General features: G+C 35.9%; 1 protein-coding gene across 8 annotated transcripts in view; it reads left to right on the top strand.

The window, feature by feature from the left end:
• The window catches only part of TBC1D5 (TBC1 domain family member 5), a 542,532-nt gene that overhangs the window by 437,353 nt on the left and 79,867 nt on the right, over positions 1-25,312 (top strand). For all 8 annotated transcript variants that reach the window (XM_034662029.1, XM_034662026.1, XM_034662027.1 and 5 more), the window contains one exon: positions 17,788-17,873. In XM_034662029.1, the coding sequence (XP_034517920.1) occupies positions 17,788-17,873 (86 nt within the window). The remainder of the gene's footprint in view (positions 1-17,787; positions 17,874-25,312) is intronic.

The following is a 25,312-nucleotide window of genomic DNA, read 5'->3' as shown; positions in this document are numbered from 1 at the left end:
TTGATTCCTTCTGGCCCTTTCTTGAAGTTCCTATTGTAGTACAAGTGCCTTATTCATCACTTCCCTCTTTCTTTCTATAACAACAGCAATAAAAATAGAGAGTCTTTCAAATTACTTCACTTAAAGTAAATGTTGTATGGTGCTTACCTGGCTTGAGCTATCATTGGGGAATAGCACCAAATAGGAAAATTTGAAGAAGGCAGAAAAATGACAGGAATGGTTGGAGTTGTTTTCATAAACTCAGGAAAGAGATAAACTCTTTAGCCTCATCTTTCCAGCTAGTATCTGAGGAAATCCCACCAGATTTTCTCATAAAGGTTATAATTGAATGTATCTATTTTATATTCCACTTATGAGAGGACCCACTGATGAGAATGTCAGCTATTAATTTGAGATCAACTACTTAATTTACTTAATTGATAACATCTTATTTAAGCTCTCTTATTTGAACTTTCTTTCATTTGAGTTCTAGAGACTCACCAACTACATAGGAAATAGCACTGAACAAAAACTAAATTTCAGAATATATTTAGGACTTACTCAGAAGAAACTGACCTTTGATTAAACAAGGGAGAAGAAATTTCATTATCACAGAGGTAATACAGTTTGGTGTCCTAAAGGATTTCATTGGAGGATTTAATGTGTGTGTATGAATATTTTTATTAAAATTATTGTCATTTTCTACCAACCACTCCTTTTGGTGTAAGAAAGCAAACAATGCAATATAGATAGTGTGAGCATTCTGTTTCCTTCTCCTGTTTTCTCTCCTTTCCTTCCTTTAAAAAAAAAAAAAAAAGATTTAATTATGAGTTTCTTGAAAACAGAAAATGTAGAGGATACCTTGAAGGAACATTTAAGAGAGTATCAACAAGGCTTAGTGAATAATTAGCTATTGATGGTAAGCAATTCATTGTATTTCCCAGATATCCTAACTATTGATTGAGTTGGTGGGAAAATGTATGAATGAGCAAGTTTGCAAGAGTAGCTAAGTATAAGAAGGTTGGATAATAAATTGATTTTGAGTAGATTGTGGGATATCTAGGTAGAAGTGTCCAGAAGGCAACTGGGAATATGTGTCTAGTGCTCAAAGAGAGCTTTGAACCAGAGATAGAGATTTAGAAATCATAGATTATGAACATTAATTGTAGTTGAGTTATTATAGGTGGTCTCAAGGAATAATATGTTTGGGAGATGAGAAGAGAGCTGGGAAGGGAATCATAGGACATAACAGTAGGGGCAAGAGGAAGGAGCATATGGCGAAAACTCAGAATGTGGGAAAACCATGAGAAGACAGAATTAAAATAGCTTAAGAATAGATAATCCTAGGGGCGCCTGGGTGGCACAGCGGTTAAGCGTCAGCCTTCGGCTCAGGGCGTGATCCCGGCGTTATGGGATCAAGCCCCACATCAGGCTCCTCTGCTAGGAGCCTGCTTCTTCCTCTCCCACTCCCCCTGCTTGTGTTCCCTCTCTCGCTGGCTGTCTCTATCTCTGTTGAATAAATAAATAAAATCTTTAAAAAAAAAAAAAGAATAGATAATCCTGAGAACATGGAGATGGTTAGTTACAAATGTTGTAAAGAGATCAACTAAAATTAAAAGCACATAATGCTGTTGAAAATTGCTGACATATTTATGGTGCACACTGAAGGGGAAATAAAAATGCCCTTTCATTCTGAAATGATGCCATGAAAAATATAAAAGACAAGCAAAAAGATTGTAGACGATTGAGAAATAAAAAGGGAGAAGTAGGAAGAATGTGGAACCCAGGGTTGAAAATAAATTAGTAACATAGTGCAGTTGATAACCAAGGGATACTCATTATCAAATGCATAGACAATGTGGCATTTGTCTACCAGAACCTTACTAAAGTAGCAAGTCCAGTTTTTCATTCTTAATTTTGAGATATGAAACATTGTGAAATATTATTTGAAAATATATAAACTGATTATTTAGAAGAAACACAGATAAAGCCAGGAAAAAATGAGCAAGAGTATATACTTGGATCTGAGATTATTTAGCCCAAAAAGAAAACTGAGAATTAATTAACAGTGTTCAGACTTTCATGAACCCTTACATAAATGATAGCAGCCACTGGTATTTGTAGCCAGGAGAAGTTTGAAGATAGAAAGGGATTCAGTTCCTCGATTACTATCTCCAGGACTTTGACGACACTACTAAGTACCATTCTGAACTTGTTTTTTAACGTGTAAAAGGTGATCCATTTGTTACAAAAATCCAGTGACTATGAAATAGTATTTGTAAAGGGCCCACTATGATCTGGCACCCAGTAGAGGATACCTGATGGTATGTGTATTTTCTCTGAGAAAAAGAAACAAGACTAAATGGACTTGAGTCTATTTATGGAATATTTAAGCTGTAGGTTTTTTCTTTAAATTTAGTGTTTAATTGGTGCCTCACAAATGAATAAGGTTGTTTCTAAATCTCATAATTTTCAAAGTTTTCATTTACATAGAAAACTTCCCAAATAATCTAATGCTGTAGCATGTTATTACTTCTTGATTTTTTAAAAAATTGTTTATTGCTTTCTATGTTACTTATATACAGATAAAGTGGGATGGTTCTAGAAATCATTAGTCATTAAACAGTATAGTCCAGAAAAAGAAGTTAACATTTTAATAGCTGATGAGAGCTCAAAGAATGACATTCTGTTCATCTGGACAAACTTTGAGAGCAGTATGAGATCACACTCATTGCCAATTAGCCTTTTTGGAGTTTCTTTCCAAAATGGGCATAATAGTAGTATCTTTGGCCTCAGCTCTCATACAAGGAAAGGACTTGTGTGGGCATTTAAGAAATACCTTCTCTCTGAGCCTGTCATTCTTCATCCATACCTCCAGATCAAATAATTTTTCACTGTACTTCTCTGCTACTGTTCCTTTTTTTTTTTCAGTATAATTAACATACAGTGTTAGTGATTTGACAATTCTGTGCATTACTCAGTGCCCATCAGGATAAGTGTACTCTTAATCCCCTTCACCTGTTTCATCCATTTCCCCACCCACCTTCCCTCTGGCAACCATCAGTTTTTTTTCTTTGTTTTGTTTTTTAAATTCCACATATGAATGAAATCATAAGGCATTTGTCTTTCTCTGACTGACTTATTTCACTTAGCATTATACTCTCTAGGTCCATCCATGTTGTTGCAAATGGCAAGATTTCATTCTTTTTTATGGGTGAGTAGTATTGTTGTATATATAAACTACATCTTCTTTATCCATTCATCTATCAGTGGGCACTAGGGCTGCTTCCATAATTTGACTATTGTAAATAATGCTGCAATAAAAATAGGGGTGCATTTATCTTTTCAAATTATTGTTTTCTTATTCTTTGGGTAAATACCCAGTAGTGGAATTACTGGATCATATGATAATTCTATTTTAAGTTTTTAAGGAACCTCCATACTGTGTTCCACAGTAACTGCACCATTTTGCATTCCCACCAACAGTGCTTGAGGGTTTCCTTTACTCTGTGTCCTTGTCAACACTTGCTGTTTCTTGTATTGTTGATTTTAGCCATTCTGACAGGTGTGAGTTCATATCTCATTGTGGTTTTGGTTTATATTTCCCTGATGATGAGTGATGTTGAGCATCATTTCATGTGTCTGTTGGCCATCTGGATGTCTTCATTGGAGAAATGTCTGTTCGTGTCTTCTTCTGCCCATTTTTTATTTGTGAGTTTTTGGTGTTGAGTTGGGTAGGTTCTTATGTATATTTTGGATACTAACCTTTTATTGGATATATCATTTGCAAATATCTTCTCCCTTCCAGTAGGTTATCTTTTCGTTTTGTTGATTGTTTCCTTTGCTGTGCAGAACTTTTTTTTTTTTTTTTTTTTAGTCCCAGTGGTTTTGTCTTGCTTTTGTTTCTCTTGCCTTAGGAGACATATCGTGAAAAATATTGCTATGGCCAATGTCAGAGAAATTACTGCCTGTGTTCTCTTCTAGGATTTTTGTAGTTTCATGTCTCATATTTAGGTTCTTAATCCATTTTGAGTTTATTTTTGTGTCTGGCGTAAGACAGTGGTCCAGTTTCATTCTTCTGCATGTTGCTGTCCAGTTTTCCCAACACCATTTGTTGAACAGACTGTCTTTTTCCCATTGCATATTCTTGATGCTTTGTTGTAGATTAATTGACCATATAATCATGGATTTATTTCTGGGCTCTCTCTCCTGTTCCGTTAATCTATGTGTTTTTGTGCCAATACCATACTGTTTTGATTAATATAGCTTTGTAGTAGATCTTGAAATCTAGAGTTGTGGTGCCTCCTGTTTTGTTCTTTTTCAAGATTGTTTTGGCTATTTGGGGTCTTTTGTGGTTCCATGCAAATTTTAAGATTATTTTTCTAGTTCTATGAAAAAATGCTTTTGGTATTTTGACAGGGATTGCATTAAATCTGTAGCTTGCTTTGGACAGTATGGATATTTTAACATTATTTGTTCTCCCAAATCGTGAGCATGGAGTATCTTTCCATTTGTTTGTGTCTTCTTCAGTTTCTTTCATCAGTGTGTTTTAGTTTTCAGAGTACAGGTCTTTCATCTCCTTGGCTGAGTTTATTCCTCAATATCTTACTCTTTTTGGTGCAGTTGTAAATGGGATTGTTTTCTTAATTTTTCTTTCTGCTGCTTCATTATTAGTGTATAGAAATGCAACAGATTTCTATAATTTTTATATCCTGTGACCTACTGAATTCATTTGTCAGTTCTAATAGCTTTTGATGCAGTCTTTAAGGTTTTCTATATATAGCATTGTATCACCTTTTCAACTGTTTCTTTAAAAGCCAGACTTTGGCACACTCTTTGGTTTATCTAGTTCATAGACAATCATTGAGCACATACTATGTACTGGACACTTCGTTAGAGGCAGAGACTGACTTTACAGTTGGTGGGTGATCTGGACATGGGCTCAACCCTCAGTGAACTTAAACTCTGTGTGGAAGGCAGACATGTACACAACTAACCATAATTCAAGACAAGACGAAATACATGCAGAATTAACTTAAAATTAGCATGCTGTCAGAATGAAGTTACTGGAGTACGGTGGAAATTCACAAAAGTCTTTGTGTAGGAGGTAGTATTTGAACTGAGAATAAGAAGGATTTCAAAAAGAGAATAGTGAGTAGACAAGTCTATCCTGAGAGAGCAGCTTACCTGAAGTTTGGTGGTATGGGGAATGTCCATATTTAGTTGTGAGTGAAATGTAGGGCATATAGGGGGTAACATGAGAAGTATTTTAGGGCCCAGATCATGGAGGTCCTTGAATGTCATGCTAAGAAATTGGAACTCTATTCGATTTACATTTGAGACCTCATTCAGAACTGAGAAGGTAGTAAAAACAAACAAACAAACAAACAAAATACACCACCACCAACAACAACAACCAGGCCTAATAACAACAACAACAACAATCAGGCCTAAATTTTTGAAAGATGATTCTGGTGACATTACATGTGTGGATCACTGAAGAACAAGATTAGAAACTTGTAATAGTCAAGGCAAAAAGTAAGACACATCTGAACTACAGGGAGGGTCATGGCCATGCAGCAGTATGGTCTTGTCAGAGCAGTCATGGAGAAGGCAGAATGATAGAACTTGCTCAGCCCAGACTTTTATGTCCTGAGTCTAAGGTTCTGTCTAAGAGGCAGTCTGAAATGTTGATACCATAGATGGAGGTTTAGGAGTTCTTACGCAGAGAGGTGATAGTGGAATGATGAATATAAAAAGGATTGGACAGGAAAGATTGAAATTGAGGGTATGTTTACAAGGAGTTACTATTGCCAGATCCGTAAGATTACATGTGTGTGTATGTTAGTTTGTAGTGAAATCCTGTAGTTGGTGCCATTTAAGGCTTCTAGATGACCTTCAAGGATCAGTCTTATCTGAATTCCCAGATCTGGAAAGAACCAGTCCTATTAGAGGTCAAAATGACTCACTAAGAAGACTTTGGTAACAGAATAACAGCTTCAGCCAGAATTGTAAAGTGTTCTGCATACTTATTTAACCTATGATATGTGTGATATGAGTACAAAAGCTAAACTGAGAAAGATATAAAAGACTTTATCTTTTATTTTAAGTAGCATTAAAGAGATAAGTTTTATTTTTCATTTAGTGCAGAGAAGTATAAAGAAATCAGAATGGTCCCTGTACATAAACCCATTGTAGAAATAACTTCCATCAATAGGAAGATGGGAGTGACGTAATATGGCACATGTTAAGGAAATTACAAAAGTGTGAAAAAATACAAAGTAAAAATGTCTCTATCCAGTCCTCCTCTGCCTGCATCAGTTTTTTTCTCTGTCTAGGAAAAAGAAAAGAAAAGCATGTGTATATGTGTATTCATATACCAGCATATATCATATTTCTTGATTTTAACAGCTTGATTTAGATTTAATTTACATACGATAAAAAATCCACTCATTAAAGCATACAACTGGATGGTTTTTAATATTATTTACAGAGATGTACAGCCATCACCATAATCTAATTTTAGAACATTTTTATCATACCTGAAAGAACCTTTGTACCCACTAGTCATTCTCTACTTTTCTCCCCCTCAACTAAAACTCCCCCCATCCTACCCTAGGCAACTACTAACCTAATTTCTGTTCTGTGGATTTGCCTATTCTGGATATTTTGTGTAAATGGAGTCATATAGGATGATATGTCTTTGGTGACTGGCTTCTTTAATTTAGCATAATGTTTTTGACGTCCAACCATGATGTAGCTTGTATCAGTATTTTTATTGCCAAATAATATTCTGTTATGGATAGACCACATTTTGTTTATCCATTCATCAGTTGGTAGACATTTGTGTTGTTTCCACTATGTAGTTACTATGAGTAGTGCTGCTGTGAATACTTCCTGTGCAGATTTTTGTGCGGACATATTTTTATTTCTCCTGGATATATATACCTAGCAGTGGAATTGCTTGGTCATATGGTAACTCTACATTCAACCTGTTAAGGAACTGCCAAACTGTCCTGCAAAGTGGTTACACCATTTTACATTCCCACCAAAAATGTATTAGGACTCATATTCTCCACATCCTTGCCAACACTTGTTATTTCTGTCTTTTTTATTATAGCCATTCTAATGGGTATCAGATGGTACCTCATTTTAGTTTTGATTTACATTTCCCTTATGACTAATTACATTAAACATCACTTCATGTGTTTATAGTCATTTGTACATGTTCTTCAGAGAAATGTCTCTTTGGATCCTTTGCCCATTTTTAATTATGTTGTCATTTTATTATTGAGTTGTAGGAGTTCTTTATAGATTCTGGTTAGAAGACTCTTACCTGATATCTGATTCACAGATATTTTCTCTCATCTGTGGATCTTTTCACTCTCCGAATGGTATCCTTCAAAGCACAAATGTTTTTAATGTTGGTGAAGTCCAACTTATCAATCTTCTCTTTTATCACTTAGAGTTTTGGTGTCATAGCCAAGAAATCATTGCCTAACCCAAGAGCACAAAGAATTATTACTCCTGTGTTTTCTTCTAAGAGATTGATAGTTTTAACTCTTAAACATTTAGGTCTGTGATCTTCAAGTTAATTCTGTGTGTGAAGTGAGATTGGGGTTCATATTCATTCTTTTGCATATAGATATCCAGTTGTGTTTGTTGAAAAGAGTGTTCTATCCCCTGCCCCCACCATGAAATTGTCCTACCCCTTTTTAAAAATTAGTTAACCATAAATGTGAGGGTTTATTTCTGGACTCTCAATTGTATTCCATTGATCTATCTATGTGTCTGTCCTTAATGGTAATACCACACTGTCTTGATTACTGTAGGTTTATAGTAAGTTTTGAAATCGGGAATTATGAGTCCATGTACTCCATCTTTTTCAAGATAATTTTAGCTATTCTGAGTCACTTGTATTCCCATTTGAATTTTAAGATCATCTCGTCAATTCCTGCAAACTATTTCTTTTTTTTTTTAATATTTTATTTATTTATTCGACAGAGATAGAGACAGCCAGCGAGAGAGGGAACACAAGCAGGGGGAGTGGGAGAGGAAGAAGCAGGCTCATAGCGGAGGAGCCTGATGTGGGGCTCGATCCCATAATGCTGGGATCACGCCCTGAGCCGAAGGCAGACGCTTAACCGCTGTGCCACCCAGGCGCCGCTGCAAACTATTTCTTTTAAAAAATACATAAAAAGAATTATACTTTGCTTTTCTGTAGTTTTTCCCCTTTTTCACCTAATAAGTTATCTCTCTCAAGGGTGTTCTCAATGCTGTGTCCACCAGGAAATAAGAACTCTGTACTTCCACAGAGAATAACTACTGGGGAAGGAATGGCCTCCAAAGATGCCTCATAACCTAGATGGGGTGATTACTTAAGCCCTTCTCATTATTCTTTCTGAATCACTACAAAGTATGCAGCCCTCTTTCATCTCACTGCTTCAGAGTTCCAACCAGGGGAATCTTGGACCCCAACTAACTGATTTGATTCTTCAGAAAAAATTACCTCTTAAAAGAGTTATTTTCTTAGAGCATTTCTGGCTGTAGAGTAAAAGAAAGTTCAGCTACCTCTAATGAAGGAAGGAAGGGAGGGAGGGTGGGAACGGAACAGACAGCCCCACTTATGAAGCATACCTCTACATATCTGGGTCCTATTGGTTGCTCCACACCAGTAGGGAAATCAGAGAAGTCAGAGAAGTTAGCCCAGAAAGAGTGGGCTCTCCGGAAGTAGACAGCTTGCTTTGCTGTTTGGAGCATTTCCCCATCATCCTCACCTTCACCCCCCACATAGCGTCACTTCTCATTCATTAGGGTAAGGTACTGGATGCTACCCAGGGCGAAACTTGTACTTCTAATCATCCCTGCTTGTAAATACTGTTTCTCTCCAGGGCTGGCACTCATCTGGTGTTACCGCTATACCAGTTGTTAAAATATTCAAGTACTTTGATGTCCAGTTGTTAAGGAAATTCAGCCTCTGGAGGGTTAAGCCTGGCACAGGAGGAGCTCTCCAGAGCTGCCTGTGCTGTAGAGGTTGTTTTATTTTTGACTGTTACCCCTGTCCACATTTGTACAGTGAAAAGGTTAATAAACTAATTCAGTGGTATCCGTAAGACTCCACCTCCCAAGATGAAAGCTGTTATCCGTAGCCACCTTTCAGGTTTCTGAGAAAAGCCCCCAATGGTCTGTGGGTGGAATTCAGGGGGTTCTAAGAACTTGGATGGGAATAATTTACATCTTTATTTTCACTAAGCCCTTTCTAAAATTTAGTATTTCCTTCAACTAGGGATGAAGACAACAAAGTGCAATAGTATTGATAGCACCTTACACATTTTCACTAACAGCAATCGCAGATATTTTAGATCACATTACAGTTGAAGATATCCTGAAATACCATTTACATTCATCACTACTTCTAAATTATACTAATGATTAGACCAGCCACTATATCTTACTTAATACATTAATATAAAAGTACATTTCACTGTTATTAATTTGTTCAATATTTTGATTACTGCATTTCAGCATAATTGGTTTGCTTTAGAACCCTATTTATTTTACTTTATACATATAAAAACATTATTCTGAAAAGGGGACCAAAGCCATCACCAGAAAGCAGAGCAGTCCACGGCACGAAAGAAATCTGAACCCCTAGCATAGACTGGCCTGTGAGCAGCATGCAATTGGCGTGCCAGTTATCACTGGATATTTGAAGGAGCTGTGGTTTTAAGACTGACCTGTATCCAAAGTTACTGGTTAAAAAGAAAATGTTTTATGACACTATCTACTCTTAAGAGAAATTCACACCTAATGCCAGAGTTCTTTTTTTATAATGATACATGAAATCTTGAACAAAATAATCAAGAAAGGCAAGAGTCCATCTATAGGGACTTTTCTCAGTGGGCTAACTTGACACACTTTCTTAAGTAGAGATTGGTCTCACTCAGGAACATAACACTAATGTATTTTTCTGGTTATTTTCTGATTTCTTTCTTCATGTAGACATGTTAAAGTTCAGTACTGATACTTCACTGTTATATGAAAGCACCACACAAAAAAAATACAATATAAGTGAATGACCTTCGTAACAGTAGATTTATATAATAAATGAATTTTTAATTTCAAGATGTTTTATCGCTGAAATTACTCCCCAAACTGCATGAGAAGTGTGGCTGTGCGAGGCTTCTTTTTACCAGGCCTCAGTGTGCAGGATCTTAGCTTTTGTTGCCTTGGCAATGGCAAAGCAGGTAATGAAAGGGAAAAAGGTAGGGAAAAGAAGATGGGAGCAGTATTTCTCAAACCATGGTTCTCATTCCCATAGGGTCACCTGGACTTATTCTTCAGGGTTCAAAAGCCCTAAAACCAGTTTTAAATTGCTTCTATTTTGATGATACTTTGTTTAAATTTATTTTAACATTCCTAAAGATAAAAATTTACAATGATAATTTTCATATCAAAGATTTTCGTTTAGGTCCCAAATTGTAGGAATATTTTTTTGAGATCGCCTCTTTCCTTTTTCCTTTATATCACTGAAGGTTGGGAACCACTCCTGGGCAAAGACAAATGGGTTTCCATATTTCTTTAAACCGTTCAAATAACATCTCTCCCCTATCCTGCTTACATTTAAGGAGGGAAAAAGATGAAGAGTTCAGTACTGCTGAAAAGAGCTGACCAACTATCTAAAAGGAATATTTTGAGGCCCAGTATTAGTAACAAAGAAAACATGTAGACTTAAACTACTTTGTGCATATATATAAATATATTGGGGGGCATGTTAATCTGGCATTTTCCTACATGCTAAATTCAAAAATGTAAATATATTTTAAAAAAGGAAAAAATTTTATTTCTCTTTTGGTGTCTATTTATTGTGTGAAGCTACAGTCGAGCATAACGCACAGGTGGTTTAAAATGCTTCTCTGCCATCTGAGATCTCAGCTTGCCAGGGTATAGATGGGGATGTCACTTTAGGGAATTGGGCTTATTCAGTATGTAAAATGAGGCTGGCATGGGTTCAGAGGTTTTGTCTGTGTCTTTACCCAATTAATGATTTTTTGCTTCCTTTTTTTTTTTAACTTTTTTAAGGCCTTTTAAATTATCTCTTTAAGTTTTAATCTGTAGATGCCTAGATTATATTACCTAAATATTTCTGTTAATTGTACTAAGATTCTTAATGCCTCGAGTTCATTAAATATATTTCCCATCAAAATACATGAGAATTATTAGTATATAAACCAGAGGTCATTTTAATCCTGGTACTGAAATAATATTCAATTTATAACCTTGTTACAAAGATTTATTTTTTTCTTTATGTTAACTTGATGAATGCATTGTATATACATTTTGGATTTATAATATTGCAAAACAATCAAACTAGGTTTTATTTTTCCAAATCTGTTGTTTTGTGAGTTTATTTTATACTAAGTATTTGACATGTAATTCATGGTGTGTGTTGTTTTAAAGAATAAAGGAAAAGTGGTTTAGGTAAGGAAGGCATAGCTCAATACACTATTTATACATAGGTATGTGTAGTGAAATGAGTATTGTCTTAACAAGTAATATAAAAAGAAAATGAGCTCTCGGATAAATGACAAGGAAGGAAATAAGATAACAAGTCTAGGTTTGACAGCAATATCCAGCTAATACCACTTATTTTATTCTTATATATATTTTTTCTTAAATGGGAATTTTGTGAGCATTTAGGATTATAATGTCTGCTTTTTTGATCCACTGTGTTACTCTATCTAATTTTAATGAAGAGGGCAGTATGTGGCAATAAGAAACAGAAACAGTGAGACCTTTGTGGACCCTCTAGCAATCAGTGAATATCAGATCACAAATATCCCCAGCTTTAATTACAGGCAAAAGAAAAGACAAAATTAGCATTTTAATATAGAAATATCTTAGGCTTTAGGAGAATTATGATAAATCTAATGTTGCCTAGTGAACCAAAGAGGGGATATTACAACAAACTGTCTCCTTAGGAATATTTGTTTAAATAAAGGCAACAATACTTCATCCTTATCTTTTTTTGGATAATTACCGCTATTTCAGGCTGTTCTTTGTTCCAGGTTTAAAATACCTTTAGTTAAAAAAAAAAAAGTAATTGGCAGTGTTTGTTTTCTATAAAACTACGAGAAGGGAAAAATTCTGTTTGCTTGGCACTAACAAGATAATTTTAGGGCGAGTTTTTGCTCTACAGCCCCAGTTCACTGGCACCATGGCATCCCCGCACTTGGATGCATTTGGGTTAACTCGTTTCACTTACAGCGTATTAAACTAACTCCTCTTCCATGGCGGAGGTTTGCCCACCTGTCTCCCCTAAAACACCTGCAACATATGTTTGCATAACCCTGTAATGCTTTGCCTTTGGGGTCCTAAGAAATTCCCCCAGAGCTTTTTGCTTATAAACAGCTGAGCAATTCGTTTTTCTAATGACGGTTGCTTTTCCCCCAGCATTGAGGCAATAACATATTCACTAAAATAAGAGTCTCATTTTTCATCAAAGAGAAACGTTCGACATATTTTTACAGTGCTGCTTCTCCTTCTGAACCTTATATTTTCCCCTTTTCTAATCTGGCACGCTAAAAATTGAGAGTTGGTAGCAATATAATAGAGAAATGAAAACTAAGTAATTCTTCATTTGTCAAATATTTTCTTTTCTTCATGCCAAACATGCATTATATCGTAAACAATCTTTTCTGCTAAACAAGTGCTACAGGACCTTTATCAGTTTAAAGTAAAATTGTGATCAATAAACTATAAAATTGATAAAGATTTGGACATATTGCAGGAAATCACTTCAATTATTATAACCTCATAAGCTGGCAAAGCAAGTGTGCATTGATATGGTTTTACAATTTTTTTAAATTTATAAATGCATGGACTCTTACTCTGAGAAGTAGAACAGCCTTTCTCCCTACAAAGGAGATCCAGTATATTAAAATATTTTCCTAAATATGTGTTTTTGCTTTTAAAAAAATGTGATGGTTGATAAATATCTACCTAAATTTATATGTGGTCTTCAAAAGCATCACTTTCTCTACCTATACCTTATCATGGATTTTAAGTTGTCAGACTATCACATCTGCTCTCAAATTAAATGTCTGTCAGCGTTATCAGGAGATAATCATAGCTTCCATTTCGTTGCGTTTTTATCAAGTGCCCGGCACTGTACTGCACACTTCATGTTCATTACCACAGGTTTTCAATGAGGAAACTAGAGCTAGGGGTGTAACTGACAGCGCACAGGGCCTCAGCTAGTGGGGGGTGGAGCAGGGATCCGGAGCAGGAGCCTCAGGGACTCCTGACCGCTTGCCTCCCCTGCCAGCAGCCCACGCCTCTAAAGCAGATGAGTGATTATGTTTCCCCTGGTCCCTTTGTTTTTAACATACAACTTTAACTCCTACTGGTACATTCATAAATGAGAACAGGAATCGCTGGAATCACAGGGAATTGCTTTTCTTTTGCTCCTGTCAGTTCTACATGTGTTTGTAAATAGCTAGCCCTTTGAAAGGCATTGTGTTGTTCCAAGCAGGATGAATACTTTAGACTCTTTTCCTTCTGTGGTCTCTATATAACAGTTCAAAAGGAGATAGTCATCTTCAAGTGAGGATAAATTTAGTTGAGGAATCAATCTAGAAAGTACTATTTGTAATGACCTTTGTTGGATGAATTTGATATCCCCAGGCTCAGAACAAGGAAAACTGTCATTTACCATCTTGTAGTTAATTATTCGTATAGCATCTTTTAGTTAGTTGTATTTAGTGTGAGTTAACATTTAAATATTTGTATACTACCACACAAAGTGAGCATGAACTTAAAATACTGAAATATTACCATGGGGGCAAGGGTTGCAGGGGAAGGGGGGTTATATGCTGACCTATGATTTCCGTTATAGAGGAGGGCAGAGGGGAGGTGGCCACCATCAGAAGTCATACTCAGTCAGGGAGAGGTTGTTTGTTTTACCTGAAATTACATTGAGGAGAGGCTTACTAGCATATAATGTAAACCTTGGAAGTGTAGAACATTAACTGCAATGAAGAGGTTAAATAGATTTCAATCACTTTTATCCCTTAAATTGATTGCTGTCATTTAAGTACTATTTGTAAATTGATTTTGTCATCATGCCAAATTAACAAAAGCATTTTTAGAAATTCAAAAATACAGCATGGGTTTGGTTTGGTTTGGTTTTCCCATATACTTCCTTCCAGGACATTTGTTTCTGCTTCTGGAAGTCATTTTGTCTGTAAGGCTTTAAGATGCCTCCCAAAAATCCAGCCTGTTTATGCCATAGGTGAGATTTTCAGCATTCTTCTTATATTGAAATAAAAAAAAATATTGAAGAGAGAGCTTTAAGAAGAGCTTCAACAGCTTGTTAACAGAGAAGAATTTGGTGACTGGTACTGGTACTTAGCTGCAATCTTACAGAAGATTTATCTCCAGTCCATCTGAGTTGGTCTAGGAAAGGCATTGTAAACTCAGGGTGAATCTATGATTTCTCCATCTTCCTGTATGACCGTCCTCCCAGGTCATGGAACAGAATTGGTATCCCTCTGTATACAGACCAATGTCAGTTATGATCACCATTTTGTTGTCTATCTTCCAAAGAAAAATTCACCAAAAGAAGAGGTTTTTTGGGGTTTTTTTTTTAACGCACATTGGTTTAGAAAAGCGTATAATAGTCAAAATCCTATCTGTGTAAAAGTGAATTTAAAATAATTAGTAATTGTTCCAGTCCATGCAAAGACATACTATTAAAACTGTTGATATCACATGTCCTGCACGATGAAAAATTACAACTGTCATGGAGTCTGGTCTCTTTTACATTACAGAGTTTTATATATGTACAATTCTACTGGCTCATATTTTAGAGGAAATTCCAGATCTTTAAAACTTAAAGATCAGAACTGTTACATTTCTATAAAAATTTTATTTGGGTAAAAATCCCTTTAAGTAAGAAAAGCAAGTATCTCTTTACTTTTAAAATATTTCAGTTGTGTTAAGTTAGAATTATGCTCATTTAATCTCATGGCCCTAAGGAAACCGTTGTTATCATTTTAGCACATAGCTGTGTGAAAAGACATTGTTCCAAAATTTCTTGACTTTTTAAAACCTTATTCAGAAAACTAACTTAATTAAAAGAGAAGACTTATAGGCAAATTGAAGAGCTTCGGGACTGAATCTTAATGTATCAAAGTATTTGTGCCGTTTTATTGTTCATATCTACACATGTCAATTTTTACAGCCACACATTGGTTTATGTATATGTCAGACATTTAGTTCTTTGCTGTCTGTTACAGTAGCCACAAGCCACATGTGGCTGTTGAGCACATGAAGTATGGCTGATCCAAAGTGAGGTGTGCTATAACTGTAATATATACAGTGGATTTCAAAGACTGTACAAAAGGAAGAATGTAAACTATCTCAGTGACAACATTTTAGATATACTGGATCAAATAAAATATTATTACATTTAATTAAACTTCTTTCCATATTTTTAATATGCTTGCTAGAAAATTTTAAATCACATTTAAAGCTTGCGTTTGTGACCCACATTGTATTTCGCTTGGACAGTGCTAGTCTAGATCATCTCTGTGTCTACATAGTTATGTTTTAGTAATAGCATCATCTTCTCAGAAAATCCTATTGAATAACTTTCAACTATAACCTCTGATTTTATTTTCTTACATTTCAAATGCTGTTTTTCAACATCATCTTTTGATTGTTTTTTCATCCCAGTACGCTATACTTTAAACTGCCTCTCCCTTTGATACTAGTAAGTCTCCTAGGAATTTAAATAGGCCTCTGTGAAAGCAATACTTGAGCCTCATTCATATGTTCAAGTTAGATCATTATTCCTAATAATGGCTTTAAGTGCTTAGATAGATCAGCACTTCGTGTCTTGAATTGCTTGTCATTTCTTTATAAAGATGTTTCAAGAAATTGCTTCATGCAATCCTTTATTTCATTGTTTTCTAGCAAAAAGTAACATAATCTTTTATTAGTTTGTTGGGAGTCAGAGAAGAAAAGCCTTTTAAATATTAGCAAAAACAAAATGTATTTCCAGGTAGTGAGAATAAAGAGCAAAATTAGTCATGAGCGATAGTCCTGTGAAAGTTAATTTTTTAAATAAATCATGAACGCACTGGCAATGTGCCAGTAGCTTTCACCTCTATTTTATTCTCCCATTATACTTGGGTCCAGGTTGTCATCAGCTACCATGAGGAAACCCATGTAATTCCTAGAGAGAGAAAAGTTGCACTGTTAGACTTAATAGTATGGTAGTCATGGAAGCATCGGTTATCTTCATCAAGGCAATTCAGATTTGATTATTGTAGAACTGTGTTGAATACCAAACCAGAGGAGTAGTAGCTGGAGCTAAATCAAGGGATTGTCATTTTTGTCAGATGATTAGGGCTGACTTGGAAGAGATATGAAAGGGTTGAGCTGTGTAAATATTCTCTTTTCAGCAGAAAAAGAAAAGGTCCATCATGGCCATTAAGATGCAGCTTGTTAGCTTGATGAATTTCAAACTAGTTAACCTTAGCAATTATCCCCCCCGCATACATACAACTATATCAGTGCCTTGGGATTATACTCCAAGGATTGATACCAAAGCATATTGGTAATTTTCTATTAAGATAAAATGAAGCCTTTCTATGTCTAGATAGATCTCTCAAAGGACAGGGCATGCTGTAGTTCAAAGTCCTAATTGTTAACTTGAATTGTAAGTTCAGGTAAACACTGGAACACGTTTATTTATAAGTTTTGTAAAACTTTTTAATGAAAAATGTATGTAGTTTTAACATTTTAAAGATGGTATTCATTTAAGCTATGATATTAACATACTACATTTTTATAAACTAGAATTGGTTTAATTTTTATTTGCCTATGAGGGACTTGACACATTTAAATAATAGACACATTAAGTGATAGTAAAATATTTAGGTAGACAACCCTGACCTGATCATCTCAGGACATTTCTGCAATGTCTATGAATAAATATCAAATGCCAGAAAGGCTAATATAGTACTGTTTTTATGAAAATGTGCATTGGTCAATTTGCTTTTTTATTTTGATGGTATCCTGCTAATATTTTCACTACCTGGGTACTGATTAAACTCGTATTTAAGAATAGATGACATAGAAATCTCTACCTTTAAAATAATTGCTGAATTCTAAAATCACACATTCGTTTTTGGAGAAGAAAGACTTGGTGTGCCATCTAGTGGGCGTATTTAGCACTCTGGTTATCAGAAATCAATGGATTTTTACTCTCCCTCCAAAATGCCGCTTTCTTCACGCTTGTTATCTCTCAGGCCATAAGTGTAGACTGTACTTGTGTTACCTCTCATGTAATTTTTTTCAGTTCTGTCAGAATTTTATCTCGTTGTATTTGGAAAGTCATCATTAAAAACATTCACAATCATCAGAAATAAATCTACACTTACCTTGATGAGCACTGGGAAGTGTATAGAATTGTTGAATCATTTTATTGTACACCTGAAACTAATACCACACTGTGCATTAAGTGTACTTGGGGAAAAAAATCTAATGATAGGAATAAATCTATGTAAACTTTGAGACAAGTAAAAGTAAAATATATAAAATAAGTTCATTGTTTCATCAGGACTAAGATCGTTTAAGGTAAAACTTCAACTATGAGAGCAAAACCCAAGCACACTAATTATTGAACTTTGTTATTATATGTAGTTTTTTCTGAAAGAATATAAAAGCAATTGTTTTTGTCCTTGTATGTGTTAATGTGTAATAAATAGCTTTATACATTTAAAATTTTCTTTTCTATAGAGAAATCCAAGACCAGTGACTTACCAATTCCATCCAAATTTAGATTATTACAAAGCACGCGGAGCAGACCTCATGAATAAAAGCCGGTAAGTCCTCTTTCTCTGATGAAAGTTATGAGCCACAAAGATGTTCTCTGAGATGGTCAGGAATTTTTACACATTTGCTGACAATAAATTTATAGATGTTAGCATATCAGTGGTTAATGCATGCAATGACCTCTTTGATAAATAAAATATCTGAGTTTTTTTTAAAGGCGTGAGAAAATATATATATTGATGTCAACGGTAAGACGAAAAATAGTAGAGTATTTGCTGTAATTTGAAGTTAGGCAACTTCATTTTTCTAACACTAATAAACCTGAACAAATTGCGCCTACTTGTATAATCTCTTTCTAGATCCTTGCTGTTGATTGAAAAGAGGCAGTTCTATAATATATTTTTAAATTATTTCAGTAACAAAATTAAAATTGGGTTTCCCAACTGTCTTTAGAACTACACAATAAGCTTATAAATGCATCTTGTGTGTGCATTTGTGATTACATACGTAGAAATTTTAAGGGTCACTGTAGGAATAAAAAAACATTAAAATTCTACTTTTAAAAGAAATTAACATTGGCATAAAGGGTTGATGAACAGTTTTGTTCTTTCATAATACTGTACTCAGATGTCTCAAGAGTTAACTTGTCAAACCAGAACCATTTTAAATTAGAATGTAATTTCAAAGTTTACTCTGGAAGACTAAAATGTTAGTAATGATAAATGTTGCCAAGTTGTCCGAATTTTTTTTTCTGTAAGCATTTTGCCTATGTGCTAGCTTTTCTTCAGTAGGATTCTAGCAGCCAAAAATATACATTTATGGAGTACACACACATGATGTGTTCTGCTCTTACTTGGAGAGTTAAAAAGAAGACCTAATTCCTGCCACATAGAAACTCATAGTCTGGGGGGTGAGAAGAAGTTTACAGGAGAGTGGCTAAATTTAAACTTGTGTCTTGAGCCCTGTTTAGTGTAATGTTATGTTTAAATGACCCATCCTTGATGGAACGCCGTCTCACATTTTGATGTCATTGTGACATCAGCTCTAGAGCCAGTGAGGCTTCTCGGAAGCTCTTTTCTGTTTGTTCATTTCATCGGGTTCTTGTTTCACTAATAAAAGGCTATTCTCCATAGGCACTTTGTTCATTTAATTTAACAAATTTTCATTGCATGCCAGACTTTCTTTACTCAGTGAGCAAACCAGATAAAACTCCTGCCCTCAGGAATCTTAGAGTCTAGTCACTTGTATTTCTACCCTATCGTGCCAAGTATTTAGTTGTGGTGTGTTTAAAAGAACATGGCATTTTAGGCACTTTCTTATATGAGATCTTTCTAGTTAGAATCCCTTCTTCTCTCCCTTGTTCTCCCCCACCCCACCACCACTGGATTAATTTTCACGTAACAGCCAAATAACTCTCAATTGACAACAAATTATATCACACCCCAGCATAAACGCCTCCAAAGGCTACCTGTTAGTGTTGACAATCCAGTGTTCTTCCTGGGCCCATTTTCTGTCTCTGTGACCTTCACTCTTTCCACTCTCCCCTTAACTCCCATGCTTGCACTTGCTCTTCCCCCTTCCTGGAGCACCCTTCCTTCCCTCCTCTTTTCTTGCTTCTGCATGATGTTGAGCTCAGCCCAAAGGTCACCTCAGAGAGGCCCCTTGGACCTCCTTCTTGTCTTTTTCTCTCCTACTCACTCTCTACCTCATTGCCCAATCTTATTTTCATAGTGTCTGTTACTTACTGAAGTTAGAGACTTCATTTACATGTGTCATCTGACTCCCCAACTTCCCCACTAAAGTCTAAGCCCCCTGAAAGCAGGCACGTTGTCTTAGCCACTTGAGAGCACTGAGGATAATGGCTGGTGTGGGGAAGTTACTCAGCAAAAAAGTGTTGTATGTATACGTGTGTGATCTTTTTACATTTTTCGGTGTCCACTTTTTTTTTTCCCAAAAAGGAAATGGGCAGTACCCCTTCCTTTCTACCCTTCATGTTTTATCTTTCTTCTATTTAGCCTTCCGTCCTTGTATTTTTCTTCTCAAAATGTTGGTTCTGTTTTAGCAATTCCTTGTAAGCACATTGCAGTACTCATACAAAGTATCATTGTGATGACTGGAAGGAAGGTTTTCCACCAGCTCTATTGCAATTTCAAAGCTTAAAACTGAAACTGAACCAAATGAAAGGTAGTATGTGGAGAACACATCACAGACCAGTGAGAAGAGTTAATAAGTGGTGTTGGGAAACCTGACAAATCTTTTGATAAGATATCAACTTATAACCTTATCATTACACCAAAAGAAATTCCAACTGAATCAAAGTAAACTTAAGCGAACATAGAAATAAAGTGCAAGTGTCTATCTGATCTCTAGTTACTAGACTTTTTAACCTTGAAAAATAATAGAAGAAATCAAAAAGGGAATGATGGGTGCATTTTACTACACAACTGATTTTAAGTAGATATGTCAAAAATAAACTGAATCAAAAAGCAGATGGAAAATTGGGAAAATATTTGTAGTGTAAGTAACTAACAAACTAAAATTTATCAATTTTAAACACCCTCCAGACTTCCTTTCTTCACTGTACTCATTCGCTAGAGGATCTCAGTCCAGGTTCATGGCTTTACATACCATTTATGACTGAAGGGTCCTTAATTTCTATCTTTAGTATGACCTCTTCCTTTGAACTCCAGACTCATATGTCCTACTACTTACTCGGTGTTTCCTCTGGGATGTCCCATGTGTATCTCAAACTTAATACTTTCCAAACTAAACTCTTGATTCTGCCTCCACAAACTGTTATTCCTTTGTGTTTCCCTATTGCAATAAATAGCCAACCCAGTTGATCAAGCCTTAGAATTGCCCTTGACTTGTTTTCCCTTACATCACACATCAAGTCCATCAACAAACCCTCTTCGAAACATATCCTGAGAGAAATCACCTTTTCCTCTGTACTGCTAATACCAAGTCACTACTAGTCTCTTAACTAGTCTTTTTACTTTCTCAGTCCCTTATAGACCCTTTCCACATAGCAGCCAGATATATGTAAGTCAGATCCTCTCACTGTACTACCCAGAACCATTCAATTACTTCCCAAAATGTATAGGATAAAATGCAAAGCCTTTTCAGTGACCTGCAAGGTAAGCCCTACATGATCTGGCCTCCGATCTCTCCAGCCCCATTTGCTACCACCATTCTTCCTGTTTCTCAATGGACTCCAGCCACACTGGCCTGTTTCCTATTTTTTCTCAAGCAAACAAACATGTTCCCACTTCAGGAGCTTTGAGCTTACTGTTTGCTCTATGTCTGGATTCTTCCTCACAGATCCACATGGCACACTACTAATTCACTCTGTGTTCAAACATCTCTTCAGAGAACCTCTCTTTGACTATCCTGTCTAAAATAATGGGCCCCTTTACTCTGTCTCTTTACTTTGTTTTGTTTTTGTGTTTTATAACAATTCTTACTACCTGAAATGGTTAAAAAATGGATTTTTTAAATTGTTTTTATTGTTTGCTTCTTGCACTGAAATGTAAACTCTACATTTTGTCTTATTAACTGTTATATCCCTAGCACTTAACGTAGTGTCTGGAATATAGTAGGTACTCAATGAAAGAAGAATTTCAACAGCAAATAAACATTTAAAAGGCTATCCTAACTCATAATTAGTCATAGAAATGCAAATTAAAATACCAATGAAGTCTCATTTTCACCTTTCATATAGGAAAATTAAAAATAAATGAGCCAGAGATGAGTAAGTCCCAGAGATCTACTGTATAGTGCCTGTAGGTAATAATAATATATTAATTAATATATATTAAAAATTTGCTAAGAGGGTAGATCTTATTTGAACTGTTTTTATCACAAAAAGTAAAACAATGAGCAATAATAATAAAGAGGGAGAGAGAGAAAACTTTCAGAGGTGATGGATATGTTTATGGCATAGATTCTGGTGATGGTCACATATGTTTACTTATCTCCACACTCATCAAGTTGTATGCATTAAATATGCACAGCTGTTTGTATGTCAGTTATACCTCAATAAAATGGTTTAGAATGAATGAATGAATAAGCTAGCACTGGTGAAGGCGACCTTAGTCGCCAATTGACATATAAATAAGACAAACTTAATAATCTTTTTTTTTTAAGATTTTATTTATTTTTTTGAGAGAGTGAGAGAGCACAAGCAGGGAGGAGCAGCAGAGGGAGAGGGAGAAGCAGACTACCCACTGAGCGGGGGGCCCCGATGTGGGACTCTATCCCAGGACCCTGGGATCATGACGTGAGGCTAAGGCAGACACTTAACCGACTAAGCCACCCAGGCACCACAAACTTGATAATCTTGCCAAAGAATTCTTCCAGTTCTTTATAACCGCCATGTAACCCTGGAGGTTTGTTTATCCATGACCAAAAACCACAGTAGCTGTGAAACCATTGGTAAAGTCCCCATTTCATTATTTAAGGCCTAAGATACTTTTATCTGGCTGAGCCCTTCAGCCGTAATTAGCCTTGCAACTACTTTCCTAGTGTTTAGAGGCTCTTAAAGAGTTAATGCATTGGGGCTGTCATTGAGCAGCAAGAAAGGAAGTGGGAATGATCCAGAGGGGGACGTAGTCATGTGGGAACCCCCAGCAATGATCAATAAATAGAAAATAGATAGAAGACAGGCAGACACCTGAAAAGCAGGGGACTAATACCTGCTATATATGTGGCAACGGACTTCTATTTGTGTTGCTTATCCAAATAAGGGACGAGGATGCAAAGATGACATGTGATCTCATGGATAAGAATATCTCTAGAAATCAAGAAGCCTGATTTCTCGTCTCTGCTTTACCATGGATTGCTATAATTAAGTCTTTAAAAGCAAGTGCCTAGGTATTTTAGTGGTAGATTTTCCATTACGTGTGTGGATAATATTCACTGTGCTCTGATTTTACTTACTTGCAAATTTCTTTTTAAAAATGGGAATTGACATTTTCTTATTCATTCAACTTTTAAGCTCAGAACGACAATTTAACACTCAAATCTCGTTCCAATTTTGTCCTTAAATAACCAGAGATTGCTGCTATAAAAAAAATAAGTACATCTAATTTGTGACCAGTCTTCAGAAGGACCTATCAATTTATTTAGGAATCTATAACTACTAAAATGCCCAATTGAGTAGGCATGGAACAGAATTTCATAGTTTTTAAATACTGGAGTTACTTATATTAAGAGTAGAATCACATACCTACTTTATTCCAGAATGTTCATGGATTTTCTGTTTTGAAAATGACACAACATAATTTTTCAAAGTGTGTAATTCTTTCTGCTCTGCAGAGGTGATGCGCTGTCAGTAGTGCCTCAAGAGCACGTGTCACTTTATCTAGCAGTGCCATTTCACAGGCTCCGCACTGTAGGTCTCTTAACTTGCTGGAGCAAGTTCATATCAGCAACATTTTAAAGATAGAAGATACCAAGCTTTGTTCCTGATCTCTCGACTCACCTGATCAGCGGTAACATCCTCTGTGCTAACTACCCCAGCTTTCTTCTGCTCCCTGTCAGAGCTTAGTTTAAACAATTCATATCAATGATGAAAGATTCCAGAATTATAGTTCTGGTAGGTAGGCCCTCTGCAGAAGGCCCCTCCCTTGTCAGGACCCCTGCATCAGATCTAAGAGGAAGCCAGACTCCAGGGTAGGAAGATTCTAATAAGAAGGGTACCCTGAGCTCTTAAGATACATCCCACATTCCTCAGCTGGGCGCCACCTGACTGAAGAGTGATGGCATCCAGTCCATTCTTACCCCAGAATGCCTGGTGAGAGATGCTAATAATTCTGTGTCTCTCCTTGGGATCAGGATCTCAGCCCTTAGAAGGGCTCATCTCTGGGCCTTCTAAGAAGGCCTAACTAGAATGTCCTGAGAAAGTGCAGGGTTCCAGGAAGCCCAAGGATCCTTCCAGCAATCTTGCCTTAGAATATGATGAGCTTCATGAGAACAGCGACCATATCTACCTCTATCATTACTGTTTCTTCAGTACCTGGCACAGAGAACAAATTCAAATATTAGTAAAATGAATGAGTGTTTTTTACCTTCAGTAGTAGAATAACTCATATTGATGTCAGGATCTGCATCTTAGAATCTTCATATTCCTAGCACAGTACCTGGCACTGTTCATAGTGATTAGCAAATATTTAGTTTAATAACTGAGTAAATAAATACTGTTTTGAGTACCTAAAAGGCATTATAAAATTCCCCTGGACAATTTCCATTTCATGTGATCAACAAATTTTTTTAAATTAGGCTTATTATGTTTACTTACATAATGACTGCAATTGTTCAGTATTCTTGCTAAAATATGGTAAAGAAATAATTGTTAATAATATTCCCCAAGCCGTGAAGCCAAGAAGTCCATGGTTACCAGTATTAGTAGTTAATTGGCTAATGAGAATTTCAGAGGACCCTGATTTCTATATACATGTAACTTTCTGATATTTATGTGCTCAAATAACTTGTGTTATGAACACATCCATGTCTGACCATGCTCTGTCTGTTATATCAAAGAGAGTTGTTAATTCCTAACCAATTTAGGTAAATTGGTAATACTGTCTCCTATCTAGTCCAGAGTAAATAGATCTTTCTCCTTTTCTTTTTAAAATTATGCATCACGTGCACCAGGAAGTGTTCAATCTGATGAGTTTTGACAGTTGAGCATACCCATGTGACCACCATCCAGAACAATATACCTGGTGTGAACATTTCTTTCACCTGAGAGTTCCCTGGGGTCCCTTCATAGTCAGTGCAACCTCTGATCCCAAGGCAGCCACATTTCTGATTTCTGTTACCATATACGGGTTTTGCCTTTTCATGAGCTTCACATAAATGGAACCACACAGTGTGCACTCTTATGTGTCAAGCTTTCTTCACTCAGCATGATGTCTTCGCAGTTTATCCATGTTGCGTGTAGCAGTAGTTCCTTCCTTTGGATTGTTGAGTTGTATTCCATTATATGAATATACCACAAGTTTTTTATTCTCTTGTTGATAGATACCAGATTAGCTCCAGACTTGGAGTATTATGAATAAGGCTGCTATGGGCATTCTTGTACAGGTGTTCTGATGTTGTTGTTGTTATTGTCATTCACGGATATATGGTTTTCTTTCTCTTAGGTAAATAGTTAGAAATTCAGTTGTTCTGTAGGATGGATATTTAACTTTATAAGAAACTACCAAACCTTTTAAAGTAACTATACCTTTTTCTACTCCCATCAGGAATATATGGGGATTCCAATTGCTTGCATCCTTGTACATCCTCGTATAACACCTGTAATTGTACATCTTTGCCGACATTTGCTGTTATCAGTCTTTTTTGTTTTATTCATTCCCAGTTGATATAAAAATGGTATCTGTGGTTTAATTTGCAACACTTCTGATGACTGACGATGTTGAGCATCTTTTCATAACTTATCAATGATTAGTATATCTTCTTTTATGAAGTGTTTCAATCTTTTTAC

This window comes from Ailuropoda melanoleuca, chromosome 6 (assembly GCF_002007445.2).
Source record: "Ailuropoda melanoleuca isolate Jingjing chromosome 6, ASM200744v2, whole genome shotgun sequence".
Lineage (NCBI taxonomy): Eukaryota > Metazoa > Chordata > Mammalia > Carnivora > Ursidae > Ailuropoda > Ailuropoda melanoleuca.
The sequence above is the reverse complement of the archived record's forward strand: the minus strand, read 5'-3'. Positions and strand labels throughout refer to the sequence as shown.